Below are 23,125 nucleotides of genomic sequence, written 5' to 3' on the forward strand. Positions count from 1 at the left end.
AATATAGATGTTTGCTCAACTATGGAATTTTTGGTTATTGACAGATGGCTGTTATATTTTTAATTTGGTTGAAACAAGTATATTAATGTTGTACCTAGAGTCCCACTTGACTCCTTTCCAGTTTCAGTCATGATCCAATGAATGGATGCGTTAGGAGGTTCTTTCATATCTGCTCTGACTAACTACAGACAAGTAGTGGTCCTCTGTAGCTCAGCTGGTAGAGCACGGCGCTTGTAACGCCAGGGTAGTGGGTTCGATCCCCGGGACCACCCATACACAAAAATTTATGCACGCATGACTGTAAGTCGCTTTGGATAAAAGCGTCTGCTAAATGGCATATTATTAAACAGGTAAAACAATCTCACCAATGGATAGAACAAATCCACTTCCCGTTTTGCTAGATCTGTTTTAATGCATCATATTTCAGCCTCTGAAATAAATGTTTTAGTTGTACACTGGTCCCTGACAAGGAAATGGACTAAAATAAAGTAAAAACAACCTGCTGAAAAAAGCACACAGGGTAATATGTTAATGAGACATGTTTTTAAAGCCAACACAGTATTTTACGTTGCACTCTAAGCTAATTAAACTGTGTTAACTCAGCTATGTGTTGCAAAAGCAAACGTAAGTTTACTCAATATTGCTTTTCAAATTCAAGTACATTGAGAAAAATATAATTGGGTTAGTGGAGTATTCCATGTATTCCAGCTCAACATTTTCACAATTTTAAGTCCAGCCAACTTGGATATTTAAGCAACATGGACTTTTTATGTTCAATTATTATATATGTTTTTACAGTGTAGTAATCATGCTTTAGATATTCACCACAATGTTAAGACATTTAAACAAAAGCCTTATTTTCAACATAATATATCACTTACATTTTCAAAAGTAGTGCTTCAAAACAATAACTTTGGTATGGTATGTAACATTTCAGGACACTGTAATAGACTTTCGAAGGCTGAAATGGAGCGTACATATGAGACGGAGGTGAAGCTGAACGTGGAACACCCTGAACCCAAGCCCCAGGACAGGGGCAAGTGGGGCAGCAAAATTGAGTTTTTCTTGGCAGTAGCTGGACACATTGTCGGTCTGGGAAACGTATGGAGGTTCCCATACCTGTGCTATAAAAATGGAGGAGGTGAGCATCACACCACATCTTTATGTGGTTATATAAATTTAAACACACGTAGTAATGAAATTGCTCATATATAAGTGTTTTATTTTGATTTATTCATATAAGGCTAAGCTGTTACATAATGAAACTTATTCTGCTGTAAATTCGAAAAATTGTATTTACTTAAAAGGGGCAATCTGGGTTTGGTACATCCATATTTTTCCATATTCCATATATTTAATTTAAGGATATATAGCCATTGATTCTTGAAGAATATAACTTTTAAGTGCTCATGAGCTTAGTTCAACTGTGCTCATGAGCTTAGCCCCCTGTGTAGCTCAGTTGGTAGAGCATGGCGCTTGCAACGCCAGGGTTGTGGGTTTGTTTCCCACGGGGGGCCAGTATGAAAATGTATACACTCACTAACTGTAAGTCTCTCTGAATACGAGCATCTGCTAAATGACTAAAAATGTAAAACTGTCTGTAACCCATCAACCCTAACTTACAAACTCTCTCCACAGATGCTTTACTAGCATGTGACTTTTGTGGTGCTTTGTAATATAAGACTAAGTATAAGTTTACAATTTCCCTGACTTTGACAGTGGTTCAAAATGCATAGTCAATTTCAGTGTTTCATGCAAATTACTTATTAATCATTGCTCCAAAAGGGGTTTTCTTTGTCCCCTATATTCTGTTCCTGTTCACCTGCGGTGTTCCCCTCTTCTTCCTGGAGACATCGATGGGCCAGTACACTAGTCAGGGTGGAATCACTTGCTGGAGGAAAATCTGCCCACTCTTTGAAGTTAAGTCTTAAGGATTGGGTAATTTTACCTAAACTTTCTCTTTACCATTGGCAGCATAGCTCTAGACTATATAAAGCTGTCAGTTAACAACATTTGTATGAAGTAGCCTGTTTATTGATGCCAACAAGATAGTGCTAATATGGCTATACTGGTAATATGAACCTTTTGTCAAGGTTGAGGACATTTCCATTTCAATTCAGTCAATTCAGGAAGCAATTATCCTCAATTCAGTAAGTATTTCCTCATTGATAAGCCCCATACCAGACCCCAAATTCTTTACGTTTTCTATGTTGTCGTTTTATGATGTTGACCTCTCTCAATAGGCCTGGGCTATGGAAGCCAAGTGGTAGTTTTGTACACTGGAGTGTATTACATCATCATTCTGGCTTGGGCGTTCCTATACCTCTTCTCTTCCTTCAGCTCAGAACTCCCATGGGCCAGTTGTAAAAATAGTTGGAACACAGGTATTTTATTTTATATTATATGTTATGCTTGTCAATAATTTATGGTTGTTGTCAACCACTAACTAATCATAACATTATTGACAGCTTTTTTAAGTTAAATACATTGCACAGACAATGTATTGCTGAAAGTTTATAGCTGGAAGTTAATGCACCTCAAATGTACATAAGCCATACACTACCCAACCCCATCCATATGATTTAATTGTTTTGTAATATCAATTGTTTTCTCTCACTATAAGACAACTGTTTTGAGCATGGCCAGAACAGCACATTCTCTGACCACTCTCATGGGAACACTACATCCTCAGTCATTGAATTTTGGGAGTAAGTGACTTGACAATGTACATGTATTTAAAAAACAAACATTTTTATTATGTATGAATGCATTTTTTTTTAACACAGTTCGGGTGAATATTACTAAATGTGCTTTTACACTCAGGAGAAGAATATTGGGCTTGTCTGGGGGAATTGAAGAAATTGGGAATATTCGCTGGGACCTATCTCTGTGTCTTCTACTGTCCTGGATTATCTGTTACTTCTGTGTCTGGAAAGGAGTGAAGTCTACTGGAAAGGTAAGGTGGGATCTCTGCCATTCAGCCTGATGACCTCATGAATACTGTAGAGTTGTTAGGATGAGCCATAGACTGAGTGAATGTAATGCTGGACTGGTCCCCCCTCCCCTCAGGTGGTCTATTTCACTGCCACCTTCCCCTATGTGATGCTGGTGGTGTTGCTAGTTCGTGGACTCACACTGCCGGGGGCCATAGATGGTATCAAATACTACCTCTACCCAGACCCAGCCCGCCTCGCTGACCCACAGGTAGGAACACACTTCATTGTGTCCAAAACTGAGATCCATCCCACAGATGCAAATATACTTTCTAAAACAGTCACTTTCTACCACAGTTAACAGTTATTTTGACATATTGTTTCAGGTATGGATGGATGCTGGAAGCCAGATATTTTACTCCTATGGAGTTTGTACAGGGGTTTTGACAACTTTAGGCAGCTACAACAAGTACAACAACAACTGCTACAGGTACTTTAAACCCGCTATTAATCTCAGCACACCTTGTAAATAACAGATCTTGATCATGATTCATGACATTGTATTGAGAAGACCTATTTTGTTGTGTGAGTTTAAGGCTGACTAATGTATTTTTAATTTCAGGGACTGTGTGTATCTTTGTCTACTAAACAGTGTGACTAGCTTTGTGGCTGGTTTTGCCATCTTCTCTGTACTGGGCTTCATGGCTTATGAACAGGGCATGGACATCTCAATGGTGGCTGAATCAGGTAGGTAATGCTCCACATGTACCTTCAAACCCTCTGAGGGATATAATGTGAACACAATGCTTTATGTACCACTTACAGGTCCTGGCCTGGCGTTCATCGCCTACCCTCGTGCTGTGGCCATGATGCCAGTACCCCAACTCTGGGCCATCTTCTTCTTCATCATGATCATCCTACTGGGGTTAGACAGTGAGGTAGGTTAGACCGGCCATGAAGGTCTACAAAATGATTTGAGAAAAAACTTGATTTGTCACTACATTTTAAAAGCTACTTTGCCCCTTGGGCCACTTAGCGTTACTTATTCTGGTATCTGAATGTCAGGTGCTATCAGTAGCGGTGCGTGGGTAAAATCCTTGAGGAAGCCAAGCCAAGCCAGTAAAACAGCCATATTACAACCTGTTGTGATAATTGCATTGTTTGCTCTAAAACCAATTAGTTCATACGCCATCATGATATACAGTGACTTCGGAAAGTATTATATAATATATATAATAATATATAATATAATATAATATAATATAATATGCCATTTAGCAGACGCTTTTATCCAAAGCGACTTACAGTCATGCGTGCATACATTTTTGTGTATGGGTGGTCCCGGGGATCGAACCCACTACCTTGGCGTTACAAGCGCCGTGCTCTACCAGCTGAGCTACAGAGGACCACGGTGCATGGTGGTGGCAGTATTCAGACCCCTTGACACAATACCCCATAATGACAAAGAGAAAACGGGTTTGTCGAATTTTGGGCAAATGTATAAAATAAAATAAAATAAAAAATATTATTTACATAAGTATTCAGACCCTTTGCTATGAGACTCGGAATTGAGCTCAGGTGCATCCTGTTTCCATTGATCATCCTTGAGATGTTTCTACAACTTGATTGAAGACCACCTGTGGTAAATTCAATTGATTGGATATGACTTGTAAAGGCACATACCTGTCTATATAACGACCCCACAGTTGACAGTGCATGTCAAAGCCAAAACCAAGCCATGAGGTCGAAGGAATTGTCCGTAGAGCTCAGAGACAGGATTGTGTCGAGGCACAGAACTGGGGAAGGGTACCAAAACATTTCTGCAGCATTGAATGTCCCCAAGAACAAAGTGGCCTCCATCATTCTTAAATGGAAGAAGTTTGTACCACCAAGACTCTTCCTAGAGCTGGCCGCCCGGCCAAACTGAGCAATTGGGGGAGAAGGGCCTTGTTCAGGGAGGTGACCAAGAACCTGATGGTCACTCTGACAGAGCTCTACAGTTCCTCTGTGGAGATGGGAAAACGTTCCAGAAGGACAACCATCTCTGCAGCAGTCCACCAATCAGGCCTTTATGGTAGAGTGGCCAGACGGAAGCCACTCCTCAGTAAAAAGGCACATGACAGCCCGCTTGGAGTTTGCCAAAAGGCACCTAAAGACTCTCAGACCATGAGAAACAAGATTCTCTGGGTCTGATGAAACCAAGATTGAACTCCTTGGCCTAAATGCCGAGCGTCAAGTCTGGAGGAAACCTGGCACCATCCCTACGGTGAAGCATGGTGGTGGCAGCATCATGTTGTGGGGATGTTTTTCAGCGGCAGGGACTGGGAGACTAGACAGGATCGAGGGAAAGATGAACAGAGCAAAGTACAGAGAGATCCTTCATGAAAACCTGCTCCAGAGTGCTCAGGACCTCAGACTGGGACGAAGGTTCACCTTCCAACAGGACAACGACCCTAAGCACACAGACAAGACAACGCAGGAGTGGCTTCGGGACAAGTCTCCGAATGTCCTTGAGTGGCCTAGCCTGCGCCCGGACTTGAACCCGATCGAAAATCTCTGGAGAGACCTGAAAATAGCTGTGTAGCAACGCTCCCCATCCAACCTGACAGAGCTTGAGAGGATCTGCAGAGAAGAATGGGAGAAACTCCCTAAATACAGATGTGCGAGGCTTGTAGCGTCATACCCAAGAAGACTCGATGCTGTATTCGCTGCCAAAGGTGGTTCAACAAAGTACTGAGTGAAGGGTCTGAATACTTATGTAAATGTGATATTTACTTTTTAATAAATTAGCAACAATTCCTAATAACCTGTTTTTGTTTTGTCATTTTGGTTATTGTGTAGATTGATGAAGAAAAAAACTATTTAATCAATATTAGAATAAGGCTGTAACAAAACAAAATGTGGAAAAAGTCAAGGGGTCTGAATACTTTCCGAAGGCACTGTACAATAAGGCTGTGATAACAAAAAGACAACAGTCACACAGTGGCGGAATAAATTCAACTTCACATACGTTTGTTTCATCACAAAACCGGAGAGCAACATCTGTACGGTAAAGTCCACAAAGCAAATATTGCATGTAACAAACAGATACATCACATGCAGCATTGTCAAGCAAGTTAATGTTTTCAACAGTTTATTAAACAAGTACCGTTTTAAGACCACGGAGTTACCACAAGTCAGTACAAAGACAACAGGAGCACTGCCTCTGCTATTCCAGCACCATTTCAACTTAAAAACATTTAAACACCATCAAATCAACAAGGCTATATACGCTACCGGTCAAAAGTTTTAGAACACCTACTCATTCAGGGGTTTTTCTTTATTTTCACTATTTTTTACATTGCAGAATAATAGTGAAGACATCAAAACTATGAAATAACACATATGGAATCATGTAGTAACCAAAGAAGTGTTAAACAAATCAAAATATATTTTATATTTGAGATTCTTCAAATAGCCACCCTTTGCATTGATGACAGCTTTGCAAACTCTTGGCATTCTCTCAACCAGCTTCACTTGGAATGCTTTTCCAACAGTCTTGAAGGAGTTCCCACATATGCTGAGCACTTGTTGGCTGCTTTTAATTCACTCTGCGGTCCGACTCATCCCAAACCATCCAAGATGGCGTAGCAGTGCGGTTGTGTTCTTTGTCGTGTGTCCGTGTAAATAGCCTGTTTTTTGTATTTTTTTTGTATTTTTCGTACATATTTCCCTATCACACTTTTCATCCTTCTACTAAATATACTTTCCTGCAACCCGCCTCACTCAATGTGGAACGGATTCTATTATTTACTCACCTTTATCTAGAATCTCCAGTTGAAACTAGCTAGCCAGCTAACTAGCTACTTGCTATTAGCCACCATTAGTGGTTTTCACCCAGAACATCGGATTTTCTGCCGGAATAACTGAATCACTGGACCCTAACACCGTATCGCAACTAGCTAGCCACAACTGAATGGATGTTGCTGTAGGCTAATCACCACTGCCCCGGAAGCAAGCACCAGTTAGCCTTAAGCCAGGCCCATATCCCGGCTATCTACCTCTTTGTCTACCGGACGGGAGTAGCCAGCTAACTAGCTACTTGCTATTAGCCACAGTTAGCGGGTTTTCACCATTGTCCGTGGTCTGCACTACCTACCAGCCAGCTCTAGCCTGGACTATTATCAGCCAGTCTGCACTGTCTGCACAGCGCATTATCGACCCAGAACATTTCTGATTTTCTGCCGGAATCACTAAATCACTGGACCTTTAACACCTGATCATCGCAACTAGCCAAATGGATGTTGTTGTTGGCTAATCAGCCTTGAGCTAGCCTCGAGTTAGGCACATCTCCCGGCTATCTACCTCTCTGTCAACTGGATGGGACCTCCTAGAGTCGACACGGAGCCCCGCCGATCCATCACGACTGGTCTGCCGACGTAATCGTTTGTGGTTTCAACAGGCTTCCCGTTGCGACGACCACGAAGATCCATCTGCTAGCCCCGGCCCGCTAGCACACGCAAACAACAGCCGTGCTTCCTGCTCGCTGTGCTTTAGCAACAATTCGAACTGCTCTCGGACTCACATATTGCTGTTCACTGGACCTTTTGATCACTCAGCTGCACAGCTGATGCCTGCTGGACTGTTCCTTTACACGGTACCCTGTCCTGTTTATCTGTTTAGCCTCAGCCCAAACTTTCATCGCCATTACCAGTTGTTGTCTTAGCTCTCTCTAATAACACCTGTGATTGCTTTATGCCTCTCTCCCATGTCAATATGCCTTGCCTATTGCTGTTCCAGTTAGTTCTTATTATACAATTTCAATATAGAACCCCAAGGCATTCTCAAACTGCCTCAAATAGCTCCTTTGTTCCACCCACCATACACGCCGAGACCGGCTCAAATCGGTGCCTCCAGTGATGCTCTCTCTTTCATTGTTACCCAACGCTTAGGTTTACCTCCACTGTACTCATATCCTTCCATATCCTTGTCTGTACATAATGCCCTGAATCTATTCTACAACGCCCGGAAATCTGCCCCCTTTATTCTCTGTACCCAACGCACTAGAAGACCAGTTCTTAAAGCCTTTAGCTGTATCCTTATTCTAGTCCTCCTCTGTTCCTCTGGTGATGTAGAGGCTAACCCAGGCTCTGCAGCCCCCAGTATCACTCCTACTCCCCAGGAGTTATCATTTGTTGACTTCTGTAACTGTAAAAGCCTTGGTTTTCTGCACGTTAACATCAGAAGCCTCCTTCCTAAGTTTGAGTTATTCACTGCGTTAGCACACTCCGCCAACCCTGATGTTCTAGCAGTGTCTGAATCCTGGCTTAGGAAGGCCATCAAAAATTCAGAAATGTCCATCCCCAACTACAACATTTTCCATCTAGATAGAACTGCCAAAGGGGGTGGAGTTGCAATCTACTGTAGAGATAGCCTGCAGAGCTCTATCATACTATCCAGGTCTGTTCCCAAACAGTTTGAGCTCCTACTTCTAAAAATCCACCTTTCCAGAAATAAGTCTCTCACTGTTGCCGCTTGCTACAGACCCCCCTCAGCCCCCAGCTGTGCCCTGGACACCATATGTGAATTGATTGCCCCCCATCTATCCTCAGAGTTTGTACTGCTTGCTGGCATAAACTGGGATGTGCTTAACACCCCGACCATCCTACAATCCAAACTAGATGCCCTCAATCTCACACAAATTATCAAGGAACCTACCAGGTACAACCCTAAATCCGTAAACATGGGCACCCTCATAGATATCATCCTGACTAACTTACCCTCTAAATATACCTCCGCTGTCTTCAACCAGGATCTCAGCGATCACTGCCTTATTGCCTGCGTCCGTAACGGGTCTGCGGTCAAATGACCACCCCTCATCACTGTCAAACGCTCCCTAAAACACTTTAGCGAGCAGGCCTTCCTAATTGACCTGGCCCAGGTATCCTGGATGGATATCGATCTCATTCTGTCAGTAAAGGATGCCTGGTTGTTCTTTAATAGTGCTTTCCTCTCAATCTTAAATAAGCATGCCCCATTCAAAAAATTCAGAACTAAGAACAGACATAGCCCCTGGTTCTCCTCAGACTTGACTGCCCTTGACCAGCACAAAAACATCCTGTGGCGTACTGCATTAGCATTGAATAGCCCCCGCGATATGCAACTTTTCAGGGAAGTTAGGAACCAATATACACAAGCAGTTAAGAAAGCGAAGGCTAACTTTTTCAAACAGAAATTTGCATCCTGTAGCTCTAACTCCAAAATGTTTTGGGACACTGTAAAGTCCATGGAGAATAAGAGCACCTCCTCCCAGCTGCCCACTGCACTGAGGATAGGAAACACTATCACCACCGATAAATCTACAATAATCGAGAATTTCAACAAGCATTTTGCTTAGGCTGGCCATGCTTTCCACCTGGCTACCACTACCACGGCCACCAGCTCTGCACCCTCCGCTGCAACTTGCCCATGCAATGATGTCGCTCTTGCTGCTGGTGACTCTCAGATCCACCTCTACGCAGACGACACCATTTTGTATACATCTGGCCCTTCATTGGACACTGTGTTAACAAACCTCCAAATGAGCTTCAATGCCATACAACACTCCTTCCATAGCCTCCAACTGCTCTTAAACACTAGTAAAATTAAATGCATGCTCTTCAATCGAACACTGCTGGCACCCGCCCACCCAACTAGAATCACTACTCTCGACGGGTCTGACCTAGAGTATGTGGACAACTACAAATACCTAGGTGTCTGGTTAGACTGTAAACTCTCCTTCCAGACTCACATTAAGCATCCAATGGGAAATCTAGAATCGGCTTCCTATTTCAAAACAAAGCCTCCTTCACTCATACTGCCAAACATGCCCTCGTAAAACTGACTATCCTACCGATCCTTGACTTCGGCGATGTCATTTACAAAACAGCCTCCAACACTACTCAGCAAATTGGATGTAGTCTATCACAGTGCCCTCCGTTTTGTCACCAAAGCCCCATATACTACCCACACTGTGACCTGTACACTCTTGTTGGCTGGTCCTCACTACATATTTGTCGCCAAACCCACTGGCTCCAGGCCATCTATAAATCACTGCTAGGCAAATCTCCGCCTTATCTTAGCTTATTGGTCACCATAGCAACACCCATCCGTAGTATGCGCTCCAGCAGGTATATCTCACTGGTCATCCCCAAAGCCAACACCTCCTTTGGCCGCCATTCCTTCCAGTTCTCTGCTGCCAATGACTGGAACGAACTGCAAAAATCTCTGAAGCTGGAGACTCTTATCTCCCTCACTCTTTAAGCATCAGTTGTCAGAGCACCTTACCGATCACTACACCTGTACACAGCCCTTCTGAAATTAGCCCACTCAACTACCTCATCCCCATATTGTTATTTATTTTGCTCATTTGCACCCCAGTATCTCTATTTGCACATCATCTCTTGCACATCTATCATTCCAGTGTTAATACTAATTGTAATTATTTTGCACTATGGTCTATTTATTGCCTTACCTCCATAACTTGCTACATTTGCACACACTGTATATATATTTTCTGTTGGATTTTTGACTTTATGTTTTGTTTACCCCATATGTAACTCTGTGTTGTTGTTTTTATCGCACTGCTTTGCTTTATCTTGGCCAGGTCGCAGTTGTAAATGAGAACTTGTTCTCAACTGGCTTACCTGGTTAAATAAAGGTGAAATAAAAAAAATAAAAAAATACAATTTGTTGAGGTCGGGGGATTGTGGAGGCCAGGTCATCTGATGCAGCACTCCATCACTCTCCTTCTTGGTAAAATAGCCCTTACATTTTACATTTTAGTCATTTAGCAGACACTCTTATCCAGAGCGACTTAAAGTTAGTGAGTGCATACATTTTCATACTGGCCCCCCGTGGGAAACGAACCCACAACCCTGGCGGTGCAAGCGCCATGCTCTACCAACTGAGCTACAGGGGACTCGGACTAGGCCACTCAAGGACTTTCGGAGAACGTGTGTTGGGTCATTTTCCTGTTGAAAACAAATTATATCCCATCTGGTTTGGGCTTAGTGGGACTGCCGCATCGCTGCAGAATGCTGTGGTAGCCATGCTGGTTAAGTGTGCCTTGAATTCTAAATATATCACAGACAGTGTCACCAGCAAAGCACCCCCACACCATAACACCTCATGCTCCATGTTTTACGGTGGGAAATACACATGCAGAGATCATCCGTTCACCCACACTGCGTCTCACAAAAACACGGCAGTTGGAACCAAAAATCTCCAATTTGGAAATTTCCACCGGTCTAATGTCCATTGCTCGTGTTTCTTGGCCCAAGCAAGTCTCTTCTTCTTATTGGTGTCCTTTAGTAGTGGTTTCTTTGCAGCAATTCGACCATGAAGGCCTGATTCACACAGTCTCCTCTGAACAGTTGATGTTGAGATGTGTCTGTTGAACCATGTGAAGCATTTATTTGGGCTGCAAATTCTGAGGCTGGTAACTGTAATGAACTTATCGTCTGCAGCAGAGGTAACTCTGGGTCTTCCATTCCTGTGGTAGTCCTCATGAGAGCCGGTTTCATCATAGCGCTTTATGGTTCTTGTGACTGCACATGAAGAAACGTTCAAAGTTCTTGAAATGTTCCGTATTGACTGACCTTCATGTCTTAAAGTAACGATGGACTGTCGTTTCCCTTTGCTTATTTGAGCTGTTCTTGCCATAATATGGACTTGGTCTTTTACCAAATAAGGCTATCTTCTGTATACACCTTGTCACAACACAACTCAAACTTATTAAGAAGGAAATAAATTCTACAAATTAACTTTTAAGAAGGCACACCTGTTAATTGAAATGCATTCCAGGTGACTACCTGGTTGAGAGATTGCCAAGAGTGTGCAAAGCTGTCATCAAGGCAAAGGGTGGCTATTTGAAGGATCTCAAATATAAAATATATTTTGATTTGTTTAAAACTTTTTTGTTTACTACATTATTTAATTTGTGTTATTTCATAGTTTTGATATCTTCACTATTATTCTACAATGTAGAAAATAGTAAAAATAAAGAAAAACCCTCGAATGAGTTGGTGTTCTAAAACTTTTGACCGGTAGCGTATGCTTAGTGTAGGACACTGAAAACATTCTTAAAGATACCAAAAACGATTTAGTCCAATTAATGTTGCTATATATCATGTGGTTGTCCATGGTACTGATTTCTGTCTCTGTGTGTGTGCGCGCACAAGTAAGTAAACTTTCTTTTTTTACTCACCCTTCTTGTAGACTAATTGAATACCAATGCCTTCCTCCTCTCTTTCATGTTGGCAAAAGGGTCTGTGGCTCTGTCATACAATACACTTTTAGTTTTTGTTTTCATAGGCTACCAAGCTAAAATGCTTGCTAGCCTCACTTCCTGGCATTGGCAACAATGAACCAGCTAAGTTAGCTAGCTAGCTAGTTAACGTGAGCCTTGTAGGCTACATCTAGGCTACATATTGAACTTTAAATCATCTCAGGCCAGTGGCACAACATATTAATTTATGGTTAGATCAGAATATGCATAATAATCATTGGCCTGTACAGAGAATTAAGTCAAAACCACAAATCCAAATCCCCATCTCCATCCATGGCTTAGGAAAGGGATGATTTATCAAGGCTAGCTACTGCAGGACAACAACACAAGCAGACCAGAAACAGACATGTGTTTCTGAAAATTACGTTTTGCTTAGGAAGTGATTTGATTGGTCTGAAGCCAAATCCAATCTGGCCTCCCTTGGGGGGCGTTTTGCTGCACCAGGACAACCCACAGTTGAGCTCAGCTCAACGCTGATTGGCTAATTCTTTTATAATTGTTTTATCAAGGGAGGCCAAATGCTTGCTGGCATCAATCAATCAAATGCTACGGTGGCAACATGTAATATTATTTTGGTCCAGACAGCATCAGAACACATGGGCTACACATACTGAGACATAGGGGCGCTGTTTGCTCGAATTATTTCTCCAGTGAGATTCAGCCACTTGCGAATTGACGGAAAATTATCAAAACACAGAGACGAAATATACATTTTTATTTGTCAAATATTTGGGGAAGTCCGGCTTCCCTTGGCATCCATGAATACATTCCACTGGGTGCTATAGGATTGTACAGCTGACCTGTCTCATGACCTCTGTATTTTTCATAATTTGACTGATGGTTCTGCACGTTTTTTAAATGTATAAATTGTAAAAAAAAATAAAGAAAATCAACTATGGGTGAAATTGGAAAGATCTGCTGCTCCAGTTCAGTTTCAAGAACTGTATCAAATCATTGAGTTCCAATTCAGCTTGAATAAACATTTAGCAGGCCTATAGCTGTCGGTTGTTCATGAAGGGTTGCCCTATTGCCCGGGGGAAGTGAACTGAGCCGTCAGGCAAATGGAGCCTGGTTTGAATACTAAAAACAATCAATCTGTGAAGAATTCCAGTAGCCTAAAACTGATATGTTTAATTCCTCCCCATTGTTTAGGTGAAAGACAGACAATTTATGGCAGTTGAGCAAGTTGAGCATGCTCTGTGGTTGCCACATTGGGCATGGGATACATTTTATACTAAATACAACCAAACTGCAAATCATTCCAGTAGCCTAAAATTGATCTTTCTGGTTCCTCTCAATTGTTTTAGTGAAGGGATTGGTTCCTGATCCATGACCGGATCTTTTATTTCTGAGGCTACATATCTGTGAGTCGACAAATTCTCGCAGGAATTTGTGACTTAAGAAAATAAATATAACCTAGACTGAGTTAACTGCATAGTTAATTGCCCAAAATAAGAATTTAGCAATGTAACTAAGCAAAACCAAACAAACAAAATGACAATAGCCACTACAACTGTGAAAAATGTTATTTACGTACATGGTTTTGCAGTTTGCACTATCCACAACTACAAACAGCGCTCATTGTCATTAGCTAGCTATGTCGTTAGCGATGCTAGCTAGCTACGTTGTTATTGATGCTAGCTAGCGAATTAGCTTAGGCTCCATATAGAACAAGCTAACATTAGCTAGCTAAGTAGCCCCTAACAAAGTCTTTAGTCCAATGCCTAACTGATGCTAACTTGTTGGCTAGCGAGATTCAATGGCCTGCTAACTAGCTAGCTAACTATCATTAGCTTGCTAATTCACTAGCTGGCGTCGCTATAATGAGCTAGCTAATGACAACATGACCAGTTGCTTGTCGTGGTGTAGTGCAAACTGCAAAACCACGCAAGTAAATTACGTTAATGACAATTTGTACTGGCTATTCTTGTTTTGTTTGTTTGGTTTTGCTTAGTAACGTTGCAAATTTCTTATTTTTGGCATTTAACTATGCAGTTAACCAGGTCCAGGTTCAAATTAACATAAGTCCCTAAGGTCCTGTGAGAAATAGAGCAGGAGCCACTCCCTTTAGAGAAAGTTAGGTAATTTTTGCGTGGAAATCAGCTAACATTAATAACCAAAAAATACCCAACTTGCCTGTTGCGCAAGTGCCTTTCAGACCTTAAATCAATCCCTGCATGTCTGTTCTGCTTTGTGGTATTGAGCTGCAGTGTTTTTGATCAGATTAATGTGGACGTTCTGGTGTTTGCTACTGATTCATGCTCAGATCTAGCAAGATGTTGCTTGTTTGATCTGTGCTCTGTTTCAGACTGTTTTGATGAACAAGTTACAACACTAGAAGCTGTGTAGGCTTTTTTGAGTTGTATAAGCTATTCTCAGGTAGTTATGGTTTGCGTTATTATATTAGGCAATTCATAAGGTGATACCTGTTATGATTCTGATGATCTCTGTCAAATGAATGTACCAAATGCATGTTTATCACTGCTCATTGGTGTCTAGGCCGAGTTACTGTAAAGCACATTGTGACAACTCTTGATGTAGAAGGGGCTTCATAAATACATTTGATTGATTGTTTGTTTAATTGATAGGCCTACATCCTCACTAGAACAACCTTTTTGCCCCTCAGTTTGTATATCACGAGGCCTTGGTCACAGCGATCTCAGACATGTACCCCTCTTTCTTCCACGTGGGCCATCTGCGGAAAAAACTTCTCCTGCTTGGCATCAGTGTGTGCAGCTTCCTGGTTGGCCTGCTAATGGTCACAGAGGTGAGAGTCGACAATACTGGTCGAACGGGTTTACCACAACAGATTAGTAATATGATCAGGTAGCTTTTATAGGAAGAAGAATGGGCATTTGAACCTCTCTGTTCCCACAGATATCAGATGATTTGCAGTGAAAGTCACGTGTGTTGCCTGCTACTCACAGTACTTTAAATCCAATTTTCTTATTTAGAAAGATTGTTTAGTAATTATTCTGCCTACCACCCCCTCACCCCCCTCTCTGTAGGGTGGCCTGTATGTGTTTCAGCTGTTTGATTACTATGCCTGCAGTGGGATGACTCTCCTGGTCTTTGCTATTCTCCAGGCCGTCTGTGTTGGGTGGTGTTATGGTGAGAAGCATCAGGGTTAACCACAAATGCACAAACATTTCCATACAAAACATTTAAAGTCAACAGTAACTAGTTTAATGCCATTTGAGGGAACATACTGAATGTATGAGTCGAAACAGTACATTTCATCATTGTACCAATAGTGTTATGTTGATAACACTGGGTTGCGTTAAGTTACTCTAAATCAGATATATTTTACAACTGCCTAAAACTTCAATCACGAATCATCTGTGAATCATTACTAAAGTGAATATATTTTATGCCCTCAAGGTGCGGAGCGACTGTATGTTAATATTGAGGACATGATTGGCTATCGTCCTTGGCCATTCATGAAGTACTGTTGGATGTACATCACACCGGTCATATGCACAGTAAGTATCTTGCTAGCTGAAACAAGTGTCTCTAGGTCATTAGTTAACACACACTACCGGTCAAAGGTTTTAGAACACCTATTCATTCAAGAGTTTCTTTATTTTTACTATTTTCTACATTGTAGAATAATAGTGAAGACATCAAAACTATGAGATAACACAAATGGAATCATGTAGTAACCAAAAAATATATTTTATATTTGAGATTCTTCAAATAGCCACCCTTTACCTTGATGACAGCTTTGCACACTATTAGCATTCTCTCAACCAGCTTCATCTGGAATGCTTTTCCAACAGTCTTGAAGGAGTTCCCACATATGCTGAGCACTTGTTGGCTGATTTTCCTTCACTCTGCGGTCCGACTCATCCCAAACCATCTCAATTTGGTTGAGATCGGTGGCTGATGCAGCACTCAATCACTCTCCTTCTTGGTAAAATAGCCCTTACACAGCCTGGAGGTGTGGTCATTGTCCTGTTGAAAAACAAATGATAGTCCCACTAAGCCCAAACCAGATGGGATGGCGTATCGCTGCAGAATGCTGTGGTAGCCATGCTGGTTAAGTGTGCCTTGAATTCTAAATAAATCACAGACAGTGTCACCATCAAAGCACCCCCACACCACATCACCTCTTCCTCCATGCTTTACGGTGGGAAATATACATGTGGAGATCATCCGTTCACCCACACCGCGTCTCACAAAGACACAGCGGTTGGAACCAAAAATCTCCAATTTGGACTCCAGACCAAAGGACACATTTTCACCAGTCTAATTTCCATTGCTCGTGTTTCTTGGCCCAAGCAAGTCTCTTCTACTTATTGGTTTCCTTTAGTAGTGGTTTCTTTGCAGCATTTTGACCATGAAGGCCTGATTCACACAGTCTCCTCTGAACAGTTGATGTTGAGATGTGTCTGTTACTTTAACCATGTGAAGCATTTATTTGGGCTGCAAATTCTGAGGCTGGTAACTGTAATGAACTTATCGTCTGCAGCAGAGGTAACTCTGGGTCTTCCATTCCTGTGGCAGTCCTCATGAGAGCCAGTTTCATCATAGCGTTTTATAGTTTTTGCGACTGCACTTGAAGAAACATTCAAAGTTCTTGACATTTTCCGTATTGACTGACCTTCATGTCTTAAAGTAATGATGGACTGTCATTTCTCTCTGCACGATGATTGATGATAGTTTCTCCTGAGTGGCGCAGTGGTCTAAGGCACTGCATCGCAGTGCCACTAGAGATCCTGGTTCGAATCCAGGCTCTGTCACAGCCGGCCGCGACCGGGAGACTCATGGGCGGCGCACAATTGGCCCAGCGTTGTCCAGGGTAGGGGAGGGAATGGCCGGCAGGGATGTAGCTCAGTTGATAGAGCATGGCGTTTGCAACGCCAGGGTTGTGGGTTCGATTCCCACGGGGGGCCAGTATAAAAATAAATAAAAAAACATTACAAAAAAATAAATATATATTCACTAACTGTAAGTCGCTCTGGATAAGAGCGTCTGCTAAATGACTAAAATGTAAATATTTGAGCTGTTCTTGCCATAATATGGACTTAGTCTTTTACCAAATAGGGCTATCTTCTGTATATCCCCCACCTTGTAACGCCACAACTGATTGGCTCAAACGCATTAAGGAAAGAAAATCCACAAATTAACTTTTAATAAGTCACACCTATTAATTGAAATGCATTCCAGGTGACTACCTCATGAAGTTGGTTGAGAGAATGCCAAGAGTGTGCAAAGCTGTCAAGGCAAAGGGTGGCTGTTTGAAGAATCTCAAATATATTTTGATTTGTTTAACACTTTTTTGGTTACTACATGATTCCATCTGTGTTATTTCATAGTTTTGATGGCTTCACTATTATTCTACAATGTAGAAAATAGTAAAAATAAAGAAAAACTCTTGAATGAGTAGGTGTTCTAAAACTTTTGACTGGTAGTGTATCTGTTATTACAGTATATACAGTGGAAGAGGTAATACACTTTACTATTGTACTGCTCTTTTACCTTAAATAATCATTTTTTAAAATTCTTCTCACAAAAAAGGACCAATATTCCAATACAAGAGTTCCAGCACTTGAATGTCTAAACATCTTCTAAGAGTGAAAGTGTACTTTTATACAAAGCCTTCTTGCATACATTCTACCCACTGAGCAACAACTGGTTGAATCAACATTGTTTCCAAGTCATTTCAACTCAAAACATTTAGTTGAATCAACGTGGAAAACTGATTGGATTTGCAAAAAGTCATCAACATTAGGGCATTGTTTCAATTATCAAATCAAATTTTATTTGCCACATGTGCCGAATACAACAGGTGTAGAAATTACAGTGAAATGCTTACTTACAAGCCCTTAACCAACAATGCATTTTTAAAATATTTTTTTAAACAAAAGTCTTAAGTAATTCTTTTTTAAAGCAAATGACTAAAGCGCAGCAGCAAAATAAAATAACAGTAGGGAGGCTATATACAGAGGGGTACCGGTGCAGAGTCAATGTGCGGGGGCACCGGCTAGTCGAGGTAATATGTACATGTGGGTAGAGTTAAAGTGACTATGCATAAATAATAAACAGAGTAGCAGCAGCGTAAAAGAGGGGGGTGGGGTTGGGGGGGGGCAGTGCAAATAGTCCGGGTAGCAATGATTAGCTAGCTGTTCAGGAGTCTTATGGCTTGGGGGTAGAAGCTGTTGAGAAGCTTTTTGGACGTAGACTTGACGCTCTGGTACCGTTTGCCGTGCGGTAGCAGAGAGAACAGTCTATGACTAGGGTGGCTGGAGTCTTTGACAATTTTAAGGGTCTTCCTCTGACATCGCCTGGTATAGAGGTCCTGGATGGCAGGAAGCTTGGTCCCAGTGATGTACTGGGCTGTACGCACTACCCTCTGTAGTGCCTTGCAGTCGGAGGCCGAGCAGTTGCCATACCAGGCGATGATGGAACCAGTCAGGATGCTCTCGATGGTGCAGCTGTAGAACTTTTTGAGGATCTGAGGACCCATGCCGAATCTTTTCAGTCTCCTGAGGGGGAATAGGCTTTGTCGTGCCCTTTTCACGACTGTCTTGGTGTGTTTGGACCATGATAGTTCGTTGGTGATGTGCACACCAAGGAACTTGAAGCTCTCAACCTGTTCCACTACAGCCCCGTCGATGAGAATGGGGGTGTGCTCAGTCCTCTTCTTGTTCCTGTAGTCCACAATCATCTCCTTTGTCTTGATCCCGTTGAGGGAGAGGTTGTTATCCTGGCACCACACGGCCAGGTCTCGGACCTCCTCCCTATAAGCTGTCTCATCGTTGTCGGTGATCAGACCTACCACTGTTGTGTCATCAGCAAACTTAATGATGGTGTTGGAGTCGTGCCTGTCCATGCAGTCATGGGTGAACAGGGAGTACAGGAGGGGACTGAGCACGCACCCCTGAGGGGCCCCCATGTTGAGGATCAGCGTGGCAGATGTGTTGTTACCTACCCTTACCACCTGGGGGCGGCCCGTCAGGATGTCCAGGATCCAGTTGCAGAGGGAGGTGTTTAGTCCCAGGATCCTTAGCTTAGTGATGAGCTTTGAGGGCACTATGGTGTTGAACGCTGGGTTGTAGTCAATGAACAGCATTCTCACGTAGGTGTTCCTCTTGTCCAGGTGGGAAAGGGCAGTGTGGAGCGCAATAGAGAATGCATCATCTGTGGATCTGTTGGGGCGGTATGCAAATTGGAGTGGGTCTAGGGTTTCTAGGATAATGGTGTTGATGTGAGCCATGACCAGCCTTTCAAAGCACTTCATGGCTACAGATGTGAGTGCTACGGGTCGGTAGTCATTTAGGCAGGTTATCTTAGTGTCCTTGGGCACAGGGACTATGGTGGTCTGCTTGAAACATGTAGGTATTACAGACTCAGTCAGGGACATGTTGAAAGTGTCAGTGAAGACATTTGCCAGTTGGTCAGCACATGCTCGGAGTACACGTCCTGGTAATCCGTCTGGCCCTGCGTCCTTGTGAATGTTGACCTGCTTAAAAGTTTTACTCACATCGGCTACGGAGAGCGTGATCACATAGCCATCCGGAACAGCTTGTGTTATTGTTTAACAAGGTTGAATAAGTATTAGAAAGTTACATGGTTAGTTCCCATTGCTGTCAGCTAAGCTATCTATTAAACTAGCCTATCCTTCTCAGTCCGGATGTTAACATTACTTGTGTTATTGAAAATGTGTAATTATAGCCCTATAACTAAACTATGAAGTACGTAATCAGTCAGGTCTTACATTTCCCCCCTTCTTTAACTAAGACCCTAAGTCATAAAAAAGTCATTGAGTCTAGCAGTTAGCCTTAGTTTACGAGCTGGTCATGGCTCTGTTTGATGTTCTTCTTGTGCTCTTGCTTCTGGCACATCTCCATGAGCAACTTCTTGTCTTTGACCTTGAATGTTCTGCTGTTGACCTTGAATATGGTCAGGTTGTGGAATGAACACCTCAACATCAATTTCTTCTTCGGCGGGCTGGCTAGTACGAAACAGTCTTTTTGTGATCCAGAAGGTTCCATCTTAAAGCTGGAATGTCTATCTGCCAGGTCGATCGATGATTCGATAAGGTCCAGACAAACTGGTTTTCAGCTTGTGTCCTCTCAGTGGTCTCTTTACCAAGACAGTCTCCAACTTGCAGTGAGGAATCCTCTTTTACATTGTTTCTTTAGTCGTAATACTTATTTTGAGCATCCTGACATTTCTGTACTTCTACCCGTAACTTTGCGTCGTCAGGTGACTTATCAGCTGCAAAAAGTGGATGGACTGTATCCAGCGGGACTCTGAAGGTTCTTCCAATCATGAGCTCGGCGGGTGATTTTCCTGTCACCTTGTGAGGCATTGATCTGTAGCTCAACAGTAGTGTTTTCAATGCATCAGAGAACTGTTTTCTATCTTGCATCAGGGCACGAAGACCATACTTCAGGACTTTGTCAAACCTTTCCACACCTGCGTTGGCTAGTGGATGCTACAATGGGGTCTTCTGGTGCACGATTCCTTTCTTCTCCAAGTAAAGTCAGCTTGTGAATTGCAGGCCATAATCAGTCACTAGAACTTGAGGCTGGCCCCATTATGTGAACAGATCTTAAAGTCCATTGATCATTGTTGCTGTGGTCACATTGCTTGTGGCTAAGACTTCAGGCCATTTGCTGTACAGGTCTGTCACAATGATCAGGTACTTCTGATGAGCTGGAGCTGCTTGTAGTTCTCCAAAGATGTCCACTTGGATCTTCTCCCAAGGTCATTTAAGGCATGGTGTAGGTTGTAGTGGGTTTCTTTCTGGTATGAGGGAATTTTCACTTTGTGAAAAACTGTGTGCCCTGCGCACTAAGTTGGTGACAACATTGTCCATCTTTGGCCACCATACTTTGCTGCGAAGGAACTGCTTCATCTTTCTTGTTCCTGGGTGTCCTTCATGAGCTTGGGTGAGGACTCTGTGTCAGAGTGATTGGTGCAATGGTACGATCTCCTCTTCCAACACATGATTTTTTACAACTGAAAAGTTTGTCTCGTACCATGTAGTATGGACTGAGCAGTATGTCTCGTTGGACCTTTCCATCCTGCTTTCATGTAGGTTTGCACTTTGCTTGGATCTTGTAGTGTTTCTCTTGCTAGCTCTTCCGGTGTGATGGCTCCTTGTAGCTCATCAATTAAGGTCTGTGGAATGAATAGCTCATCTACTTCCTTGTCAAAGTAAGACTCCTCTGTGCTATCGTCTTGTGGAACCAGTCTTGAAAATGTATCAGGAACATTGTTTGACTTTCCTGGGCAAACCTCTGTTTTGTACATGTACTGGGCAAGCCGATCTGACTAGCTGGAGATTCTCATGGGCCGTCTTCCTGTTCCTGAGGCCAACAGAAGAGTGGTCAAGGCCTGATGATCTGTTCTTAGTGTAAACGGTCGTCCGAACAAGTACACATGCCATTTCTCCATGCTCCATTCACAAGCCAGTGCTTCTCTTTCACCGACTGAGTATCTCTGTTCAGAGCCTGACAGAGTCTTCGATGCGTAAGCAACTGGTCATTCTTCTCCATCCACGATCTGATTAAGACTGCTCCTAATCCAACTGCCGAAGCGTCGCAGGTAAGGAACGTTGTATGATCTGGGTGGAAGTAAGCCAGAACAGGTGGTTCTGCTATTGCATGTTTCAGTTCAGCGAAGGCTTGGTCTTGTGCGGACATCCATTTCCATTCTGGGTCCTGGTGTAGCAACTGTCTTAGGGGTTCCGTCGTTGTTGCGTAGTCCGGAATGAACTTCAAGTAATAGTTTGTCATTCCTAAGAAGGTTTGAAGCTCTTTCACTTACTTTGGTGCTGGCATCTTCTTGATTGTCATTACGTTGGACTGGCATAGCTTTACTCCAGCTGTGCTCACTTTGTAGCCAAGGCACTCACTTTAATCTGTGCTGAAGATACATTTCCCTCTGTTCAGCATCATGTTGAACTTTGCAAGGTGTGCGAACACTTCTTTCAGTCTCTTGACGTGTTCATTTTTTATCCTTTCCGTGGACCGTGATATCATCAAGGTAGTGTGGCGCCCCCTTCAGGCCGGACAGCACGATGTCTGTGATCTTCTGGAAAGCACTTGACACATTTAACATTTAAGTCATTTAGCAGACGCTCTTATTCAGAGCGACTTACAAATTGGTGCATTCAACTTAGGATAGCCTGTGGGACAACCACCACTGGGGGACGGGGGGGGGGGGTGTAGAAGGATTACTGTTATACTATTCCAGGTATTCCTTAAAGAGGTAGGGTTTCAAGTGTCTCTGGAAGGTGGTCAGTGACTCTGCTGTCCTGGCGTCGTGGGGGAGCTTGTTCCACCATTGGGGTGCCAGAGCAGCGAATAGCTTTGACTGGGCTGAGCGGGAACTGTGCTTCCCTAGAGGTAGGGGGGCTAGCAGGCGAGGGGTGGATGAACGTAGTGCCCTCGTTTGGGTGTAGGGTCTGATCAGAGCCTGAAGGTACGGAGGTGCCGTTCCCCTCACAGCTCCGTAGGCAAGCACCATGGTCTTGTAGTAGATGCGAGCCTCAACTGGAAGCCAGTGGAGTGTGCGGAGGAGCGGGGTGACATGAGAGAACTTGGGAAGGTCGAACACCAGACAGGCTGCAGCGTTCTGGATAAGTTGTAGGGGTTTAATGGCACAGGCAGAGAGCCCAGCCAACAGCGAGTTGCAGTAATCCAGACAGGAGATTACAAGTGCCTGGATTAGGACCTGTGCCGCTTTCTGTGTAAGGCAGGGACGTACTCTGCGAATGTTGTAGAGCATGAACCTGCAGGATCGGGTCACCACTTTGATGTTAGCGGAGAACGACAGGGTGTTGTCCAGGGTCACGCCAAGGTTCTGTGCACTCTGGGAGGAGGACACAATGGAGTTGTCAACCGTGATGGCGAGATCAAGGAGCGGGCAG

At 43.0% G+C, this 23,125-nt stretch overlaps 1 protein-coding gene across 1 annotated transcript; it reads left to right on the forward strand.

Moving 5' to 3' along the window:
* Positions 1-966: 966 nt before the first annotated feature.
* Positions 967-15,722, forward strand: LOC311123553 (sodium- and chloride-dependent GABA transporter 2-like; the record flags this gene model as incomplete). The annotated part of the gene is made up of 12 exons (XM_084197799.1): positions 967-1,141; positions 1,786-1,920; positions 2,244-2,384; positions 2,624-2,708; positions 2,824-2,956; positions 3,070-3,204; positions 3,320-3,423; positions 3,556-3,680; positions 3,759-3,871; positions 14,867-15,007; positions 15,249-15,351; positions 15,622-15,722. Coding segments are annotated over 12 exons (1,491 nt in total), but the record flags the coding sequence as incomplete, so codon positions are not given.
* Positions 15,723-23,125: the final 7,403 nt, after the last annotated feature.

This window comes from Coregonus lavaretus, assembly GCF_964263955.1.
Source record: "Coregonus lavaretus genome assembly, contig: HAP1_SCAFFOLD_6640, whole genome shotgun sequence".
Taxonomy (NCBI): domain Eukaryota; kingdom Metazoa; phylum Chordata; class Actinopteri; order Salmoniformes; family Salmonidae; genus Coregonus; species Coregonus lavaretus.